At 42.1% G+C, this 21,373-nt stretch overlaps 1 protein-coding gene across 1 annotated transcript; it reads right to left on the minus strand.

Moving 5' to 3' along the window:
* Positions 1 to 1,205: 1,205 nt before the first annotated feature.
* LOC148120990 (uncharacterized) lies at positions 1,206 to 20,011 on the minus strand. Its single transcript, XM_087910684.1, has 3 exons — positions 19,677 to 20,011; positions 16,017 to 17,249; positions 1,206 to 6,005 (listed from the first exon to the last, which is right to left on the minus strand). The coding sequence occupies exons 2-3, from the start codon at positions 17,226 to 17,228 to the stop codon at positions 4,701 to 4,703; spliced, it is 2,517 nt and encodes an 838-aa protein (XP_087766810.1). The 5' UTR covers positions 17,229 to 17,249; positions 19,677 to 20,011; the 3' UTR covers positions 1,206 to 4,700.
* Positions 20,012 to 21,373: the final 1,362 nt, after the last annotated feature.

Raw genomic sequence — 21,373 nt, forward strand, 5'->3', positions numbered from 1 at the left:
AAAAGACAAGATCTCCTGAGTAAATTGGGAGCATGTGGCCCATGGAAGAGGCTGGAAGGGAAAGGGAGAGGAAGGGGTGGGAGCAGAAAAAAATGTAGAGCTCGTTTCTGTACAAGGCTGAACTGATGGGAAAAAAAATCAAAGATTGATTATTGCTTAGGATGAGGATCAATGTGCAGAGAGACCTTGGCACATCTCCCTGCTGTGTGAGACACTCGGAACTGGACCTTCTGTCGTCCTGCTGTGACAGTAAGATTGCTGTGTCTAATCATTCATTCACTGTAGACACACAGGTGAAAGCACATAGCTGCTAAATGTGCAGTCCAGATATTTCTCTGTTGCCCGGTTCTGGAACGTCCATGAGGACTTTCTTCCTATTGCTTTTTGCTTCATGTGTTCAACCAGTGGTTTCCTTGTACATTTCTAAGATTTAGCACTGAGTACAGCATTCTGATGTCCGAGAAACTGTAGGCAGAATTCGTGTGCGTCCACTCCACACATATCACACACATCACTACCACACACAGGATAAAAGACTGGAAGTTTGCATACACCACAGGTTGAGTGGGTAGAAACTCAAAGGGCAGTTGATGATCAATGGGCTGTTACTTGTTTTGTTTCTTTTTGTTTGTTTTATGTTTTTTTGCAACAGGGTTTGTGGTAGTTTGAAATAATTGGCCCTCATAAGCTCATGGGGAGTGGCACTATTAGAAGTTGTGGCTTCATTGGAGTAGGTATAGCCTTGTTAGAGGAAGTGTGTTATTGTGTAGGTGGGCTATGAGGTCTCTTTTGCTCAGCCTTCCTTCAGTGTGACTTTCAGATCATTTCCTGTTGCCTGCAAGCTACTTCTCTAACACTAAGTCTGCCTGCATGCTACCTTACTCCCCACCATGATGATCATGAACTGAACCTCTGTAGCTCTAAGTGAATCACCCCAATGAAATATTTTCTTTTTAAGAGTTGTCATGGTCGTGGTGTCTTTTCGCAGCAAAAGAACCCTAACTAAGACAGGGCTTATTTGTGTAACAACACTGGATATCCTAGATCTTGCTCTGTTGATCAGGCTGGTCTTGAACTCAGAGATCTACCTGCTCTGCCTCCCAAGTGCTGGGATTAAAGGTGTGTGCCACCACTGCCCAGCTGGGCAGTTACCCGTAATAGTGATTTTTTTCTGATGCTAAGATAAAATACCCTGGCAAAAACACTTTAAGAGAGAAGGAGTTTATTTTGGTTCACAGTTCAAGGCTACAGTCCACTGTGATGGGAAGGCAGCCGATCACATCACATCCGCACTCAGGGAGCAGAGAGAGATGAACGCTGGTGCTCACCGGGCTTTCTCCATTTAATGCAGTTCAGGGCTCCAGCCTAGGGAATGGCGCTGCCCACATTTAAGGTGGGTCTTCCCATCTTGATTAGTTAATCAAGTTAATTAGTTAGTAAAGTTAATTAGTTAGTTTAATTGAGTTAGTTAAACTTAATTAGTTAAGTTTAATTGAGATAATCCCTTAAAGACATTCCCAGAGATTTGGCTCCAAGGTGACTCTAGGTCCTGTCAAGTTGAAAATCGATATAAACCATCACACACAAATCTTTGATGTATTGAAACATTTCCCATATACAGGACAGAAAGCTTCCATCCTCAGACAGACATCTCTGCTGACAGCTTCCCCTGCTACACACACTATAATGGCTTTTCCCCGTGACTATTACTGCTGAAAGCACAGAAATAGATTAAAGGCCGTGAGAGTGGGCCTGAGAGTGCTACATGACACAGAGGCAGGTAAGTGGCCTCAGGAGCAGACAGCTCAGCAGCTGGTGTCTCAAAGGACAATGAGTCAGAGAGAGAAGTTACTTACTAATACTGCTCACCTGCAGTGGTTGATCTGAGTATAGAACAGTGATTCCTAGAAGCTGGAAAGGTGGGTAGAGGGGCAGAGAGAGTTTGGATAACAGGTACCAAAGGGTTAAAGGGAAGGAGCGTGTTCTAGCATGCTGCAGTGCAGCGCAGAGATTCTTGTTTAAAACAATCTAGCTCTTTACAAATCAGCAGAACAGAGACAGATGCCCCAGATACTGAACAATGACAATAAAGTGGTAAACATACCTTGAACTGGTCAGCATCTCCAATATACATGTACTTGCTAATATTGGAAATTATCACCTGTTAATCACCATAATTTTAATATGTCTAAGAATATGGATGCCTGACACCCCAGAATTTAAAAAATAATTTGTTTGTTTTTACTTGATGTGCATTGGTGTTTTGCCTGCATGCGTGTCTGGGTGAGGGTGCCAGATTCCTTGGAGCTGGAGTTACAGACAGTTATGAGTTGTCATGTGGATGCTGGGAATTGAACCTGGGTCCTCTGGAAGAGCAGTCAGTGCTCTTAACTACAGAGTCATCTCTCAAGATTGGATAATTATGCATTGTTTATTTAAGTAAAGTTGTCACACTGCATCTCACAAAGGAGTCCGATTGTAACTATAACCATGTGACTATATGTATCTGCTGGTATAAAGTGGGTTAGGATAAGTATGGAGCTTGAGGAAACTAACTTTGCATAGCAGCTTGTTCATGTGGTGGTTTGAAAGAAAATGGCCCCCATAGGAAGTGGCACTATTGGGAGGGTGGCCATGTTGGAGGAAGTGTGTCACCGTGGGGAGCTGGCTTTGAGGTTTCCTATTCTCAAATTACAACCAATGTGGAACACAGACTCATTCTGCTGGAGACTGATCAAGAAGCAGAACTCTCAGCTCCTTCTGCAGCACCTTGTCTGCCTGCGTGCACCGTGCTGCCTGCCACCATGTCCCACTATGATGATAATAGACTGAACCTCTGGAAGCCACCCAATTAAATGTTTTCCTTTATGTGAGTTGCTGTGGTCATGCTGTCTCTTCACAGCAATAGAGACCCTATCTAAGATAGTGCCCAAGTAATTACCAAGCACCACTGTAGATGCTATTGTGAAAGTAACTTTTAGATGAGGTTAAATTTTAAAGCAGGAGGCTTTGAATACTTTGAATACTTCAGATGACTCCACTGCAAATGCCCTGTCTGACCAACTGAAGACCTTAGAGATAAACACAAACACAAACAAAACAAACCTTGACACCCTCTAGAAAGGAGAGGAAAGAATTCTTACTGTTTAGCCAGAAGCTGTAATACCAAATCCTCCAAAGATTTCCGGGCTGCAAGGCTGCCCTGTAGCTCCTGTACTTGGCAAGTCTCACAGATGAGTGAGCCAATGAGAGACAGAGGCAGCAAGGGAAGCAGAGAGAGAAATGGGGAGAAGAAGAGAAGGAAGAGGGAGAGGAGGGAAAGAGGAAGAGAAGGAAGAAGAACAAGAGGAGGAAGAGGGAAAGGAGAGAAAGGAGGAGAGGAAGTTGAGGAGAGAGACGTGGTAAGTTGAGGGTATGATAGTGCTCTGGTTTGAAGGCCACCACAGACCCTGGTGTTAAGCACCCGGTCCCCAGCCTAGCATTATCTTTTTGGATGTTGTTGAGCCTTTAGGAGGGAGGGCCTAGGTGGTGGAAGCAGGTCACGAGGACCAGTACTTTGTTGCTCCAGCCCCTTGCTGTCACCTAGCTCTCTGCCATCATGTTCACGGTCTTCACTTACACTGAGTGTTTTCCTCCCCACACCCCTTCTATTATGACAGAGGGTAATTCTCTGTAACTGTGAGCCAGATAAAACCTTTCTTCTCTTCAGTAGTTTCTGTCTTGTGTTTAGGACACTGTGGCATAAAAGGAATTAACTGTAATACTATATAGATCCAGCAATAGGTATAAGAAGACATGGACATGATATATTGCTTCCTTTTCTCTCAAGAGCCCCAATGCAGAGCTAAAATGTGCATGCTGGTTTTCTGCACATTGAATCCCATGCATGACTCCTTACCTTCCTTCTAAAAGGACAGGTCTACATACAGAAAGCAACACTGGGATTTTAACAAAGGGTGATGTTAGATGCCCAAGAGAGACACTGGATCTCAAAGGATGCTGTAGATGAAGAAACTGGCAACAACTCCACATGCTAACTGGTCTCAAGTGAGGCTAAACACCTAGACATTAAAGCAGTAAGATAACGTCTTGGAGTGACCTTACCCCCAAGGAGAGACAACTTAATTAGTGTTTACTTCGCCTACAACCTGAATTCTGAACTCACACAGGGTGACTGATGAAGGATATGGAATAAAATTTCCTTGTTTCCAAGGACCAAAAGACCCTGCAGATATGTCCACCCATCTGTGTTACTCAGATCCTCCTGGAGGAGCATGGACGATGGTCCCAAGACCATCTACTATGTAATTTCTGCATTCAGGTGATACCACTTCATGTGGAGATGTACGCTGGGAACCAGCTCCTTGTACTTCGTAAAACTCAAAAAAAAAATTATCAAAGCAGGAAACAGTTTCTTCATCTTAGGAGAGTTTGGCAGTGCCTGGGAAATCTCCGTGAGACAAGAGATCCAAGGTTAATTTCAGAAGGATATTACAAGTCACTTGTATCCACCCATGTGTTCATACATGATATTTCAGTGGGAAACAGCTTTTCCCATGTGTGTTTGCACTGTTGACGACTCTTCTTCAGCTTGCCACAGTCTCTGAAAGAGGAGAACCCTCTGGTTTTTCATAGAAAATGTTTGCTGCTTCAAAGTAGCTCATAAGTCAGTGACCAAAGCCAGCCCGCAGGTAAGTGCCTCATAGCTCCATCGCTGCTTCCCAGTATTCTGGGGGGTCAGTCAGCTTCTCTGATAAAAACTCCTCCTTATTGAGAAGAGTCTTGGCGTCACTTGCCACGGTATCAATGAAGAGATTTTTCAAATAGAAAGTCTTTCTAAAGTAAATGCCTGTGGCAAGTGGCCCCCCAGTAACAGAGGAAACATATTCAATGTATTTCCATAGTTTTTCTTCTAAGGACATGTCGTTGGTCCTTGTTAGCAAACGGAGAGACTTAAGGTGTGCCTTGATTTCATTGACAGACACGTGAAAATCCTTGGCAATATTTTCCAGTGAGGCATCATCCAGCCCAAAGTAGGACCTGTAGAGGTCCAAGGTCTCCTCTACCTTCTGGATCTTATCTAGGACCAAGCCCCCAAATGGAATGGTGGCCCAAGCTCCAGCCTTCAAGGCCTCCAGCCAGATCTTCTGTTTCAGGAAATCCCTCTTCCGGTCAATCGCAGTCTCAGTAACACTGTGCAAGGACAGCATGAAGATATGACGCTTGTGGGCTGGGAGCTCACTCAGTAGGGTGGTCTCCAGCTCTGGGAAGTCAAAGTCGGACACATCAAAGTTAGAGACCAAGAAAACTGGGGACTCACTGGAGAGAGTCTCCTGGAGATGCCTTGAACAGTCACCTCGGATTTTCTTTAAGACACTGTCTCTATTGAAAGTCTTAGGTTTACTCCTCTGTTCATTACTTACATCTTGATCTATCTTAGTTCGGACAAAGTAGAATTTTGTATTCATCTTGGCGATGGCTTTGGCCAGATGGGCATCAGTGTCTTTGAAGCGTGTAGCCGAGATAATGACGAAGAAGTCATACTCACCAAACTTCATTTCCGTTAGGTAGTTTTGGGGAGGGAACGATGTGGACCCAATGCCAGGCAGGTCCCATATTGTCACCATAGGAAGTTTTGGGTGTGGGTATGGAGTTCTCTCCATGGTTGTCTCTGTCACCCCAGTGGGAGCTGCACCTTCCTCTTCATCCCACACTCCCCTCAGGGCATTGATAAAGCTGGATTTGCCTGCCCCTGTTTCTCCAGTCACTGCGATGTTCAGTGGGGCTCTGTCGATGTTTCTCAGAGCATTGCTGATTGCAGAAACCGCTCCCGAAAGGTTCTTATTCTCCAGGTGGGATTCAATCAAGGTGATGGTTTCCTCAGAGAGGATTTTGCTTTCCTTCTTGAAGTTCTTAAAAAAAATTTCAAAGCTGGATGCCAAAAGCTGAGCCGTTGAAGGAGAGGGTCTGGAAGGCTTGCATGCAGCTGAGTCCAGGAGTAGATGCTGAAGAGAGGAGACAAAAGAGACATTGCAATTATGAGTGCAGCAGAGCAGGGCCTAGGGCTTTGCTGCTTCAGTAAAGCAGGACTTCATCCTCTGTGCCCTTTAGAGGCAGACACCCCTTTCTTTCCATCCCTGGTTGCTGGCTCGATTTCTGGCCGGCATGTCAAATGCCCTCTTTCTCATGCTCTACTTCTATGGATTCCCTCTTTCCTTGCTATCTGATTTAAGGTCCATTTATTCTATACAATTACCTTCCCGTGTGTTTATAGATTATCTACAATTACCTTCAAATTCTGCTTACTCTTTTTAAAGTTACCATCCGTACAATAGAAAAACCCTATGGGCAGAGATCAGCAGCCTATCAAATCCTCAAGCAGCATCTCTTCTGGAAAGGCTCCCTGCCTCTTGTGAGCTCACAAGCATTGCTCTTAGACCTCATGTCCTCTGCTACCTTAGCACAGCTCTCCCGTCTTCTCTTGGGAGGAGTGTGAATGAAGGGAGAAAGGACATGAGGTGGGGAGTTGGCAAGATTCATTACGTGTCCCACAGGGAGGTGGACACATCACTACCCAGGTGCAATGGACTTTGTCGTAGCTGTAAAAAAGGTGGAAATTGATTTGGTCTGTGGGGTCCTTGGACTACCAGGAGTCCCTGTTCCTGTGCTGAGGAGATCAATTCAGACTGGTGAGTGTATCCCCTCCCAGGGCAGATGGCCCGAGAAAGGAGCACAGGGCCCCTCCAACTCATGCTGCAGGGGCTTCTTTGTTCCACATGACCCTGCCTCCCCCAAGCCTGCCCTATTGTCTGTGAGGTCCTTGACCCAGAAACAGTTTCTGCTCCTGCACTGAAGAGATCCACCCAGAGAGACAGTCACAGCAAAGATTGGACCAAGATGCCAAGACTCTCCTGGCTGCATTTGAAGGAAGAGACAGGCAGGTGCTGATGCAAGAATTCCTCTAACAATCTGAAAAACAACATGATAACACCAGAATCCAGTGAACACACAACAGGAAGACTTGAACACTCTAATACAGAAGAAGTAGAAGAAATAGACTTTAAACATAACATTATGAAAGTGATAGAGTCCCTTAAACAGGATGTGAAAAACTCCCTTAAAGAAATGGATGAGAAGAATAGCAAAAAGGTTGAAGAAATGAATAAATCCCTCAAAGATACCCTAGGAAACCAAGAAAAAGCAATCAAACAGGTAATGGAAACAGTTCAAGACTTGAAAAATGAAATGGAGGTAATGAAGAAAACAAACCGAGGGATGGCTGGCTGTGGAAAATCTGGGTAAACAAACAGGGACTACAGAGACAAGTATAACCAATAGAATACAAGAGATAGAAGAAAGAATCTCAGGTGCTGAAGGTACTGTAGAGGAAATAAATTCATTGATCAAAGAAAAAAAGCATATCCAACAAATTCTTGACACAAAACATCCAGGAAATCTGGGACACCATGAAAAGACCAAACCTAAGAATAATATGGGTGGAAGAAGCAGAAGAATTACCGCTCAAAGGCCCAGAAAATATACTCAACAAAATTATGGAAGAAAACTTTCCCAACCTAAAGAAGTATATTCCTATGAAGGTACAAGAAACATACAGAACACCAAAAAGACTGGATCAAAAAAAATCCCCTCATCATATAATAATCAAAACAGAAAACATACAGATTAAAGAAAGAATATTAAGAGCAGCAAAGGAAAAAGGTCAAGTAACATATAAAGGTAAATCTATCAGAATTATACCTGACTTCTCTATGGAAACCATGAAAGCCAGAAGGTCTTGGATAGATGTGTTGCAGAAACTAAGAGACCATGGATGCAAGCCCAGACTACTATACCCAGTCAAGCTTTCTTTCACCATCATTGGAGAAAACAAGGTATTCCAAGATGAAAAAAAATTTAAACAATACGTAGCCACAAACCCAGCCTTATGGAAAGTAATAGAAGGAAAATCACAACCCAAGGAACCCAAAAACACCCACAATAACTTAGACATCTAATAACCCGCCACAAGCACAACCCAAAGAAGGGAAACACACAAACTTTACCACCAAAATAAATAAAGAACTAAATAACCAGAGTTAACAATCACTGGTCATTAATCTCACTTAATATCAATGGTCTCAATTCACCTATAAAAGGCACAGGTTAAGAGAATGGATGCAAAAGCAGGACCCAACATTCTGATGCTTACAAGAAACACCTCCACCAAAAAGACAGACATTTACTCAGAGTAAAGGGCTGCGAAAAGGTTTTTCAATCAAATGGACCTAAGAAACAAGTGGGTGTGGCTATTCTAATATCTAACAAAATTGACTTCAAACTAAAATCAATCAGAAGAGATGGAGATGGACACTTTATACTCACAAAAGGAACAATTCATCAGGATGAAGTCTCAATCCTGAATATCTATGCCCCTAATATAAAAGCACCATATATGTAAAAGAAACAGTACTAGAACTCAAGACAGTCATCAAACCACACACACTAATAGTAGGAGACTTCAACAGACCTTTCTCACCAATGGACAGGTCAACCAGACAGAAATCTAACAGAGAAATAAGAGAACTAATGAAGGTAATGAATCAAATAAACTTAACAGACATCTATAAAACATTCCACCCAAATAGGAAAGAATATACCTTCTTCTCATTATCTCATGGAACATTCTCGAAAATTGATCACATACTTGGTAACAAAGCAAACTTCCATAGATACTAAAAAATCTTAATAACCACCTGTGTCTTATCAGATTACCATGGAATAAAGTTAGAATTTAACAACAATTCTACCCCCAGAAAGCCTACAAACTCATGGAAACTGAACAGTCAACTACTGAACCAACCCTGGGTCAGGGAAGAATTAAAAAAAGAAATTAAAGTCTTCCTTGAATTCAACGAATAAAGACACAACATACCCAAACCTATGGGACACTACGAAAGCAGTGCTAAGAGGAAAGTTCGTAGCAATAAGTGGGGGGAAAAAACTCACATTAGAGACTTAACAGCACACCCAAAAGCTCTAGAAAAAAAAGAAGCAGACTCACCCAGGAGGAGTAGAAGACTGGAAATATTCAAGCTGAGGGCTGAAATCAACAAAATAGAAATACAGAAAGCAATCCAAAGAATCAATGAAACAAAGAGCTGGTTCTTTGAGAAAGTCAACAAGATTGACAAACCTTTATCCAAACTAATCAAAATGCAGAGAAAGAACGTGCAAATTAACAATATCAGAAATGAAAAGGGGGACATAACAACAGACACTGAGAAAATTCTGAAAATCATTAGGTCTTACTACAAAGGCCTATATGCCACAACGTTGGAAAATGTAAAAGAAATAGACTTGTTTTTATATAAATACCATATACTACAATTAAATTAAGACCAGGTGAACAATTTAAATAGACCTATAAGTCGTGAGGAAATAGAAGCTGTCGTAAAAAGCCTCACAACCAAAAAAAGCCCAGGACAAGATGGTTTTAATGCAAAGTTTTACCAGAAATTCCGAGAGCTGATACCTATACTCCTCAAGGTGTTTCATATAAAAGAAACAGAAGAGTCATTGCCAAACTCTTTTTATGAAGCTACAGTTACCCTGATAACAAACCCACACAAAGACTCAACAAAGATAGAGAATTACAGACCAATCTCACTCATGAACATCAATGAAAATTCTCAATAAAATATTGGCAAACCGAATCCAAGAACACATCAAAAAAATAATCCATTACGATCAAGTAGGCTTCATCCCAGAGATATAGGGCTGGTTCAACATACAAAAATCTATCAATTTAATCCATCATATAAATAAACTCAAAGAAAAAACATATGATTATTTCATTAGTTGCTGAAAAAGCATTTGACAAAATTCAACACCCCTTTATGATAAAGGTCTTGGAGAGGTTAGGGATACAAGGATCATATCTAAATATAAAAAAAGCAATATATAGCACACCAACAGTTAATATCAAATTAAATGGAGTGAAACTCAAAGAATTCCACTAGAATCAGGAACAAGACAAGTCTGTCCACTCTCACCATATCTCTTCAACATAGTGCTTGAAGTTCTAGCAATAGCAATAAGACAACATAAGGAGATCAAGGGGATTCGAATCAGACAGGAAAAAGTCAAACTTTCATTTGCAGATGATATGATTGTGTACATCAGTGACCCCAAAAACTCTTCCAAAGAACTCCTACAGCTGATAAATAAATACCTTCAGTGATGTGGCAGGATACAAGATCAACTCAAAAAAATCAGTAGCCCTTCTATATACAAAAGATAGAGAAGCAGAGAGGGAAATCGGAGAAACTTCACCTTTTACAATAGCCACAAATAGCATAAAGTATCTTGGGGCTACACTAACCAAGGAAGTGAAAGATCTATTTGACAAGAACTTTAAGGCTTTGAAGAAAAAATTGAAGAGGACATCAGAAAATGGAAGGATCTCCCATGCTCTTGGATGGGTAAGATAAACATAGTAAAAATAGCAGTTCTGCCAAAGGCAATCTATAAATTCAACGCAATCCCTATCAAAATCCCAACAAAATTCTTCACAGACCATGAGAGAACAATAATCAACTTTATATGGAAAAATAAAAAACCCCAGGATAGCCAAAACAATCCTACACAATAAAGGAACTTCTGGAGGCATTACCGTCCCTGAATTCAAACTCTATTACACAGCTACAGTAATGAAAACAGCTTGGTATTGGCATAAAAACATAGACGTTGACCAATGGAATCAAATCGAATACCCGGACATTCACCCACAAACCTATGAATACCTGGTTTTCGACAAGGGAGCTAAAGGTATACAATGGAAGAAGGAAAGCATCTTTAACAAATGGTGCTGGCATAACTGGATGTCAACCTGTATAAGAATGAAAATAGATCCATATCTATCACCATGCACAAAACTCAAGTCCAAATGGATCAAAGACCTCAATATAAACCCAACCATACTGAACCTGATAGAAGAGAAAGTGGGAAGTAGATTGCAACACATGAGCAAAGGAGACCACTTCCTACATATAACCCCAGTAGCACAGACAACAAGAGCAACAGTGAATAAATGGGACCTCCTGAAACTGAGAAGCTTCTGTAAAGCACAGGACACTGTAATTAAGACAAAAAGGCAACCTACTGAACGGGAGAAGATCTTCACCAACCCCGCATCAGACAAAGGTCCAATCTCCAAAATATATAAAGAATTCAAGAAGCTGGACTATTCTAATTAACTCAATTAAAAAATGAGGTACTGAACTGAAAAGAGAATTCTCATCAGACGAAGTTCAAATGGCCAAAAGACACTTAAGGTCTTGTTCAACCTCCTTAGCAATCAGGGAAATGCAAATCAAAACAACTTTGAGATATGATCTTACACCTGTCAGAATGGCTAAAATCAAAAACACCAAAGATAGCCTATGCTAGAGAGGATGTGGAGTAACGCAAACACTCATTCATTGCTGGTGGGAATGTAAACTTGTGCAACCACTTTGGAAATCAGTGTGGCAGTTTCTCAGGAAACTGGGAATCAGCCTACCTCAGGATCCAGCAATACCACTCTTGGGAATATACCCAAGAAGTGCCCAATCATACTACAAAAGCATTTGTTCAACTATGTTCATAGCAGCATTATTTGTAATAGCCAGAACCTGGAAACAATCTAGATGCCCCTCAATGGAAGAATGGATAAAGCAAGTGTGGAATATATATACACATTAGAGTATAATGTGTACTGCTGAGTACTGCTCAGCGGTAAAAAACATTGATATCTTGAACTTTGCATGTAAATGGATGGAAATAAAAAACACTATCCTGAGTGAGATAACCCAGACTTAAAAAGATGGATATGGTATGTACTCAGTCATTAGTGGACTCTAGCCATAAACAAAGTACATTAAGCCTATAATTCGTAAGCCTAGAGAAGCCAAATAACAAGATGAACCCAAAGAAAAACATATACAGATCCTCCTGGAAATTGGAAGGAAACAAGATTGCCAGGCAAAAGTTGGAAGCATGGGGGTGGGGGTAGGAGTAGAGGTGGGGTTGGGAGAAGGGGAGGGGGGAGAGAGAAGGGAGAGAGGAAAGACTGGAGAGAGTTTGGGGGAGTGGGAAGGTCCAGACGGAGGAAGGGCAGATATAGGAGCAGGGAAGAAGATATCTACATTAAGGGAGCCATTTTAGGGTTGGCAAGAGACTTGGCTCTAAAGGGGATCCTAGGTGTCCACTGGGATGTCCCCAGCTAGGTCCTTGGGCAGCAGGAGCAGAGGGTGCCTGAACTGGTCTTGCCCCACTCTCACACTGATAATTATCTTGAATATCACCATAGAATCTTTGTCCAGCGATGGATGAAGATATAGACAGAGAACTCATCAGAGCAACGGACTGAGCTCCCAAGGTCTAGTTGAAGAGCAGAAGGAGGGAGAACATGAGCAAGGAAGTCAGGACCATGAGCGGTTGATCCACCCACTGAGACAGTGTGTCTGTTCTAATGGGAGCTCACCAAATCCAGCTGTACCGGGTCTGAATGAGCACTGGGACTTGTTTCTACTGCATGTATGGCTTTTTGGGACGTTTGTCAATTTGGATGCAAAGCTTCCTAGGCCTGGATATAGTGGGGAGGGCCTTGGACTATCCACAAAACAGGGTTCCCTGCCTTCTCTTAAGGAGGGAGGAGGAGGAAGGAGGGGGAGGGAGGAAGTGGGAGGGGAAAGAGAGGAGGGGAGGAAGTATAAACTTTTGAATGGAAAAAAAAAGGTGGAAATTATGGCATTTGTAGGAAAGTGGATGTATCTGGAGATAATCGTATTAAGTCAGTTAAACCAGCCTCAGAAAGAGAAATATATTTTGTTATTCATGAATCTTAGATTTTATATAGATACATAGTTATATACGTATGTATGGTATGAAAGGGGAAGAGAAACTGTCTCAGGAACAAAGGGATTAATGGGGGCTATACTTAGCACAAAGGATGTGTTTGTTTAACAACTTAAAATGGATATATTTTTTAAAATTATTAGTAAGGAGATATCTCTGTTATTCCTTATTTTCAACAGGGCTTTGGGGACAGTCTCAGTGGTAAGCAAATTCCCCATGTGTCCCTGTTTTCAAGTGTTTGGTCTCTAAACAACTAACCAGTCAAACAACCAACAAAACCAAAATCCCAAACTGCATACAGAGAGAGAGAGAGAGAGAGATCAAAGAGGATACTAAAAAAATGTGTCCTCATTTTCTTAAACTTAAGAAACCTGAAGAACTGAATTCCCATCAAACCCCTTCCGCGACAAAGACTCAGTTCTTAAGGCAGAATAGACAGGGTAAGCTCAGACAGGTTTCTGTCAGGAAGCCACACATGCTTCCCTTAACTGTCCACAGATTTCATATTTTGGACTCTATATGTCACATCCAGTTTCTGTCACATACTTACAGTTTACTACGATCTTACAAGGATATTAAAACTCTTTTTAATTCATGAATTTTGCAAAACCAGACTTCATGATAGCTTTGAGTGTAGATCCACATTTATCAATTCTGATCCTAAAGATACCAGAGCTTTGGGAGAAGGTGCAGATCTACTCTTGTATCCTTTTTTTCTGATGTTAGAAACAAAGACAGGGCTTTGGAATTGCAGTTGGAATAGAAGATAAATGCAGGCAATCATGAGAGACTGGGTTCATATTGCTCTAATATTCTGGCATACAATAACTCAATACAGAAGCTTCAGTTATACAGAATTCTGTTTGTGATTCTGCCAATCACCTTGTTGGAAGCCATGTCACCAGTAACAGTAAGGGAAAGGGGACACATCATTACAGATCCTACAGTCTTTCGGAGTAATATATGAAAATATCAAAACTCTCAGGTGAATAACTTGAAATGTTGTGTGTGAAGCTGCATGCGTGTGTGCAAGTGCACATGTATGTAGTATGAGTCCTAGGGGTCTACCTGTCTCTGCCTCTCCAGTGCTGGAAATCTGCCCACAACTGATTGACAAGTAAGAACAATGTTTAGGAACTCCTGGTCATTGTGGCTACAGAAATGAATATAAATTCATGTATGATGCATTTATTACACTGTACTATTTATGTCACAGTTATTTGTAATGCATGAGAGTCCACAGTCTTATGTGACCAGCTGAGACAATGATTCTCTACAATTCTGACATGGAATGGACTGAGACAAAACTCACTAAATGCCACCAGAATGAAGACATAGCACCTACACTGTGATGGTCAGCAGGAAATAAACCCAACATCACCTAACAAGCAGACCTCCTAAGACACATTATCTGGAGAAGTTGCTTAGTACAGATAACCTATTAAGTAGTAGAGATTTCCTCTGAGAACAAGAACTGTTACACAGAACATAAGAATTATTAAAAATGGCCAAGTCAGTAATACATAGAAAGGATCATAATTCTCTAATAAAAGATTCTGAAGAAATTGAATTGGATGAAGTTCTTTTTAAATATTTTGAAAATAATGACAAAAAATCCAGTCAGATGAGAGGGAGAAGAAATGTTAAAGGAGGAAATGCATAGGGTGAGTAATAGAGTCTATATGATAAGAAGGAGAAGAAGGGACTCTGTGGGGGAAAAGGGAGCTAGCCAGACAATCACGAGGGCATGGTGGAGGGCAGGAGGGTAATGGGTAAGAACATATGAATGAATAAGAACATATCAGAATGAATGAGAATTATAATGGCACACTTGTATGGAAATGCCATGATATAACCCATTATGTTGTATGTGAACCAAAACAATACTAAGAAACAAGAAAAAAAAACCTCATCAAGGTCCAACATAATACTGATGAATTAAAATGTAAGATTTTACTTAGAAAGTCAGAAATGTGAAATTTTGAAAGAAACCTTGAAAGACCGTTTATAATAGACAGAGATAGACACACACAGCAGGTAGGAAGAAAAGGAGAGAGGAAAGGAAAGGAAAGGAAAGGAAAGGAAAGGAAAGGAAAGGAAAGGAAAGGAAAGGAAAGGGAACAATCAAATTTCAATAATTAATCAATGAGTGGAATGCATTGAATAATGATAGCAAAACACTCATGAAAAAATCTCAAACAAAGCTATAAAAGATGCTCATAGTCCCATTTTTATAGCTTATAAACGTTAAATGTTGTCGAAGTGTTCATACTTTACATAGTAATCTACAGACCCAGTTAAATCTCATCTAAAACATCAGTGTCATTTAAAATAGAACTAGACTGTGGAATCATAAAATATACATGGAAACACAAAAGACAACAAATAGCCCAAACAGTATTGATCAAAACGACAGGGCAAGGAGGCATCAAAATATTTGCTTCCAGGAATATTTCAGAGCCACACTAAATAGTAAAACAACAGAATGGAAACAGGTCCATAGACTAACCAACTGACAAGAATAGAGGACCCAGAAATGTCTGCATACATTGACCTACAGTCAATCAACATCTCAGTGAAGCTTCCAAAACTAATACTGCACAAAGGGCACAGTGTTCGACAAGCAGAACTGGGCAAGCTGGACATCAGGCAAGACTAAAACTTGACCCTTATCTTTCACTCTGTACAAAAACCAACTCAATTGGCCAATGAGCTTGATATAAGAAGGGAAATTTGAAGTTCCTAAACGGAAATGTATATGATAAACTTTATCAGAACATCAGGACAAAGGGACCCATAGCATAGGAAACAAAAGCAAGCTGGCAAGGAGGATTCCATCTAATAGAAAATTTTGTCTAAAACAAAGCAAATAAACACTCCAGTAATGGGACAACTTGTAGGAAAAACCTTACGAGCGCATCCTGCAACAGCCTCAACCAGAGAGACCATAAGATCTCAACAGGTGCAAAAAATGAACTTGACAATATCATCAGGGTCACCGTGAAGCATGTCAACAAAGTGCAGTAGAAAGGTTCTTCCTGGAACAACTGTGGAAAACACTGTTTTGTTGCTCTGATGCCTCCCAATATAGAGAGGCTTTAGAGTTGAAAAGAACTTACCTTCCCTGTGAAAAGCTCTTCTTTGCTAAGGAGAATTTTAACATCATTTGCCACAGTGTCAATGGAGAAATTGTGCAAGTGCAAAGTCTTTGGAAAGTAAGAATGGCTAATGTACTCCGAAAGTTTATCTGTTAAGGATTTACCCTCCTCATCTGAGAACAAATGTGGAGACTTAATGTTCTCCTTGAGTTCCTCCAGGGCCACGTGCAAATCCTCAGCAATGTTTTCCAGGGATGCCTCATCCAGGCCAAAGGAAGATCTGTAGAGGTTCAAAGTCTCTTCCAACATCGCTATGTCATTTTTGGTCAAGCCCTTAAATGATATGGTGATCCATGTTCTTGGCATTACGGATTCCTTCCAGACCTCCTGCCTCAGTGTGTCCCTCTTCTGATCTATGGCGGACTGCGTAACAACTGACAAAGTAAGCATGAAGATGTGATGTTTCTGGGCTGGGAGCTCCCTCAGAAGGGTGGCCTCCAGCTCTGGGAAGTCAAAGTCAGACACATCAAAGTTAGAGACTAAGAAGACTGGAGGCTCCTGCTGGGTCACTTCCTTAAGTATACTTGAGATGGAATTTCGAATCTGCTTTAAGGTGTTCTCTCTATTGAATCTCTGAGGACTACACTGTTTTTGAACCATTAGATCATGATCTGTGTGGGTTCGAACAAAATAGAAACGCCTATTCACTTGCACAATGGCTTTGGCAAGTTCTGCGTCATTGTGTTTAAAGCGTCCAGAAGAGACAATAATGAAGAAGTCATACTCCTCAAACTTGATTTTCTTCAGATAATCATGTGGTTGGAAGGCAGTGGACCCGATGCCTGGCAGGTCCCATAGCGTCACACTGGGAACCTTGGAGTATGGGTATGCTGTTCTCTCAGTGGTGGTACATGTCACTCCGGTGGAAGCAGCCGCACCCTCTTCATCAGGCCCCACTCCCTGTAGAGCATTGATGAGACTGGATTTTCCAGCCCCAGTCTCCCCCATCACTGCAATGCTCAGTGGGGCTTTCTCAATGTCACTCAGAGCATCGCTGATTGCAGAAACTGCTCCCCGCAGGTTCCCTTCCTCTAGGTATGATCCAATCAAGGCGATTAATTCCTGAGACATGATTTTGGTTTCCATCTTGAAATTGTGAAGATTTGTGTCAAGGCTGGAGGTCAAATCAGGCTCCTCCTTCTGAGGGGGTGTAGAAGAGGAGGTCTGACCCATGACTGGTAGCAGTTGATGGTACTAAGGGAGGAAAGAACCAGGAAGGTCAAAGAATTAGTTCAGAAAGTGCATGCCAACGGGAAAGCAGAGTCCCTGTAACCACCCACATTATAAATGGGGTCTTTCCCCTTTTAATCAAATGCTCAGGACTCAACTGCATTTACTTCCAGCCTGATTGTATATTTTGTCTTGACTGAGATTCCTTTACCCTTGACCATTTTCCTCTTTGAAGCACGTTTAGTTCATCAAGATAAATTCAGACCTACACCACCAGCACTAAGGAGGTCATGCTATGGATCACATGGTGTGCCATCATTCACCAAAACAGAAAAGCTCTTAAAGTTCCGTTTGAAATTACAAAAGATCTCAGACAGAGAAAGCAATGCCAAGGCGGGGAAGAAGTTGAGGCCATCACTGTTCTTGATCTCAAGTTATATTACAGAACCACAGTAACACAAGCACCTTTGTGAACCCCTAGCAGTTATCACCCCAGCTTCACTTCTAAATGGCTGCCATTTCTCAGGAATGACCTGTCCCTGACTTCAAAACATTCAGACAGAGGTTCTGATGCTCAGAATTTGTCTCTTGGCCTGCCTCACACACGCAACTATCCGAACCAGGTATCAGTGGGATTGCTGGGAAGCACAGAATAGAACCCCATGACCACGGAAGATTTTCAAAAGGAAGCGACATCTAAGCAAGGTGTCGAATGCTGTGTGGAGCCGGCTGGGTGAATGGAAAGTGCGGGAGTGAAGAGAGCACGTGCGTGCGGGGAGACAAAGATGGCGCCCTGTGGTGCCTCTGGAGAACTGCCAGTCGACCTGTGGCTGGAACAAGGAGTTCAAATTCAGAAGAGAGGAGAAAGAGTGGATGGCAATCGAGGGTTCATTTGAGCGATTCAATAGTGAGAGACGGTGCCACTTAGGGACACCTGGAAAGAGGCAGCATACAAAGTGGAAGAGATCCAGAATCTGGGAGCAGCATTTTTTCAGGTTCCGACTGACACCCACAGCAGGGAATCCATTTGACACAGCACCCAATGCATGCACACTCATAGCACCATGGTATAAGAAAGAATTTTCTACTCAGTTGTGCAGTCTCTGTTGGTGTTCACTGAATTTTAAAAATTACATTATCTTCCCTTTTGGTCAACTTTAACAAATGTGTTGTACCTTATCCAATAAAAAAATATATATAAAATGAAGGCTATTAATGAATAGATTTCCTATGCTAGGCTCTAAATAGTTCTTGTTTCATGTAACTAATCTGAGCTTCCATCAAAGGACTCAGAGACAAAAAAAACAAAGCAGCCTAGTCTTTCTATATATGAAATATCACAGATTTTGAATGTTGAAAAAGTTCCTGCCATTACATATGTATATACATATTATGATAACAATTAAAGAATAGATGATTAATTGAGAGATGGGAAGAGACAGATTGAGGAGAGAGGAAACCCTGAGTGAGCTAGATGCAGTGTTCAGTGTTCATGCATGAAGTTCTCAAAAACAAAATACATTAAATGAGAAAAAGAGAATTTTGACATCCGAAAAAAAAATCTTGGTAATATTTGACCACTAAATGGAAAGTTTGAGAGAGAAATCAATGTGCTGATTTTTTACAGCAAAATAGTATATGCCTGCATGATCCTCAGGTCATACTGAGCATGGCATACTCTCTGAAGGGTTGGAAAAAGCCCAACCTCTGTAGTGTAATCATTGAAGGGGTTTCTGCCCTGCCAATAGAAATAGTTCCCTCAGTACAGGGAAAATAGTTGATCTGATCCAGAGAAAAAGACCACTTAGAGGCTTCCTCTTCAAAACCCAAAGACCTTCCTACTCTACAGGTGGCTCAGGTCCAGCTCATGACTTCTCACAGATTCACTGTACACCAGGCAATACCAGTGTGCATTCTGATCATAGGATTTTATCCCCATGGGGTAAATAAAATAGTGACAGTATAGGAGGCTGTGGTGGGACACGCCTTTAATCTCAGCACTAGCAGGAAGAGGTAGATAGATCTTGAATTTGAGCCCAGCCTGATTTCATGTCCTAGACCAGCCAGAGGCACACAGAGGGATCCAGTTTTAGACAGAAACCAAAACAATGAAAACAACAAGCAGCCCCAAGAACAAAACCCGCCCCAAACAGAGTACAGCAGTGACTCTGAGGAATCTGCTCACACAGCTGCCCCCTTCTCCAGGCAGAAGCTCTCATCAGAAGAGCCACAGACCCAGGAATGTGCAGGAGATAGAAAAGGTTATTGCTGCCTCGTTGGTGGGTTGGGGTCCTCTGTGGTACAGAAGACAGAGAAGGGCCCAACCGTGAAAAATCCCTGAGTGAAATAAACCGGAATACAAGCTCCTCTGCCCTGGTACCAGGAATTCCCCTGCCATGTCATAAGTAAGGAGGATTTCTGGTCAAGCTGCACTTAGATTCCTTCACATACCTGTTCCCCGGTGATGAAGTGGGTGACCCTCCTGTGATGTCCCCTCTTCCCTGGGAACAAGGTCGCTGGGGTAGCTCTCTGTGGAGTCTTCTTAGCTAGGATGTCCAGCAACCAGACCGAATGCAGAGCGCTGGGTTTCTGGTGTTTTCGGAGAGCAGAACAGCTGGGAAGCAAAGGCTGATCTGCCCAGATTTCCTTCCAGATCCTGCTCCTCACAGTCTCTGCTCTCTGCTCTGCATTTCCTAGATCCCAATCCTGCCTCCTTGGCCCCTAAAGGGAGGGGCTGCAGTGAGGGTAGGGTTTGGTTTTGTTCTTTGAACTAAGGGGGGTTGATTTGCACAAATCAGCAAAACAGGTTTCACACCCTCCTTCTGAGAGGGAGGCGGAGCTCTGCTGAAGTGGCCCTAGTCCAAATCCAGGGTTTCCTGAGTGCTTGGGACCTTGGTAGCCGACTCCAGTGTTATCCTGTGCTCCCTGACACTGACCATTTTACTTCCCCACCTCAAAACCCTCTGTTCAGATGATTCAGATGATGGCATCTATTGACTTTCACACCCAGGGATCCCGGGGTTCAGCGTTTGCAGACTCTTGCTGTAATCCCGCACCCTGTGCTGCTGTCCTGTTGACTGTCTCTCACTCAGGACCATTCTCCTTACTATGAGACAGTCTCCCTGGCTCAGACTTCACCAATCAGACAATGCTGCCCGGCAAGTGAGCTCCTAGCCACTCATGAAAATTTCCCCTGTGATGCCGAACACTATGTTTAGAGGATAATTTACTGTGGCTGTAAAAACAACATTGTATTCAGCTTCCAGAAGCCCTTAGGCAATTACTCCTGCTTTGAATGATACCTATACCTTTGGGCTACTCTTAAAACAACATTGATAATTGTTGTAAAATCCTTCACAACATCCAATTTTTCCTACAAGGTCACAAGATTAAACAGGGTAACTGCTAAGGTCTGCTTTTGTAGGAGCCGCTTCCTTGGGTGGCTGAGAGGCCTGCTGGACATCTCTCATAAAAATGAAGCCTTTCTCATACCCAGATAGGGTATTAGTTAATTTGGCTTCCCAAAATTAAAGCATCTTGACTTTTTCCTTCATAATCCTTTGACTAACAATAATCAGGAGTTTTACCTAGAGAAGTCTGTGGTTTGGATCCAGCCAGTACATCTTTCCTTTTTAAAAAATATAATAAAAGGCCTCTAATTTAATAAAACAAAAACTTGAACTAAAACCGAATCTCTGAAGAACCCCAGACCACAACACCACAAAGGAAAGTACTGGAGCAGGGGAGAGCCCTGAGTCAGACTTATGTCCCCCTAGTGTGTGTCCTTGTGGTTAGGGTGATTGTTCCTGGTGAGGTGGTGAGTGTTTGGCTAGAGTAGGTTTCAATTAATGACATCTTGGAGTCAGTTTAAGAGAGAGTGGAGTTGACTTCTCTGTGAGATCAGAAACTGGTATTCTCAAAAAGGATGGAGGAAAAGTTTCTCCTCAAACTGCAATGCCGGGGGTGGGAAACCAGGACAGAAAAGGAGCCATGCTGCTCTCAGAGATTCAGAGTGACTCTGAAGTTTACAACCCCTCAAGTACCTACAGGTAAGATCTTACTAGAAAGGGGGTAAAGAGGAGCAGAAGTGGATAACAAGCCGTTGGGGAGAGAAAGAGAAAGAGAAAGAGAGAGAGAGAGAGAGAGAG

Source organism: Myodes glareolus, chromosome 9 (genome assembly GCF_982192425.1).
Source record: "Myodes glareolus chromosome 9, mMyoGla1.1, whole genome shotgun sequence".
In the NCBI taxonomy this organism is placed as follows: domain Eukaryota; kingdom Metazoa; phylum Chordata; class Mammalia; order Rodentia; family Cricetidae; genus Myodes; species Myodes glareolus.

Bases quoted from the DNA above. Each gene is read 5' to 3' on its own strand.
- LOC148120990 (XM_087910684.1), bottom strand. From the start codon at position 17,228: ATGGGTCAGACCTCCTCTTCTACACCCCCTCAGAAGGAGGAGCCTGAT. The intron at 6,006-16,016 runs GTAAGTTCTTTT...TCCTCTCTTCAG, and splicing joins AAGAGCTTTTCACAGGGAAG to CATCTACTCCTGGACTCAGC.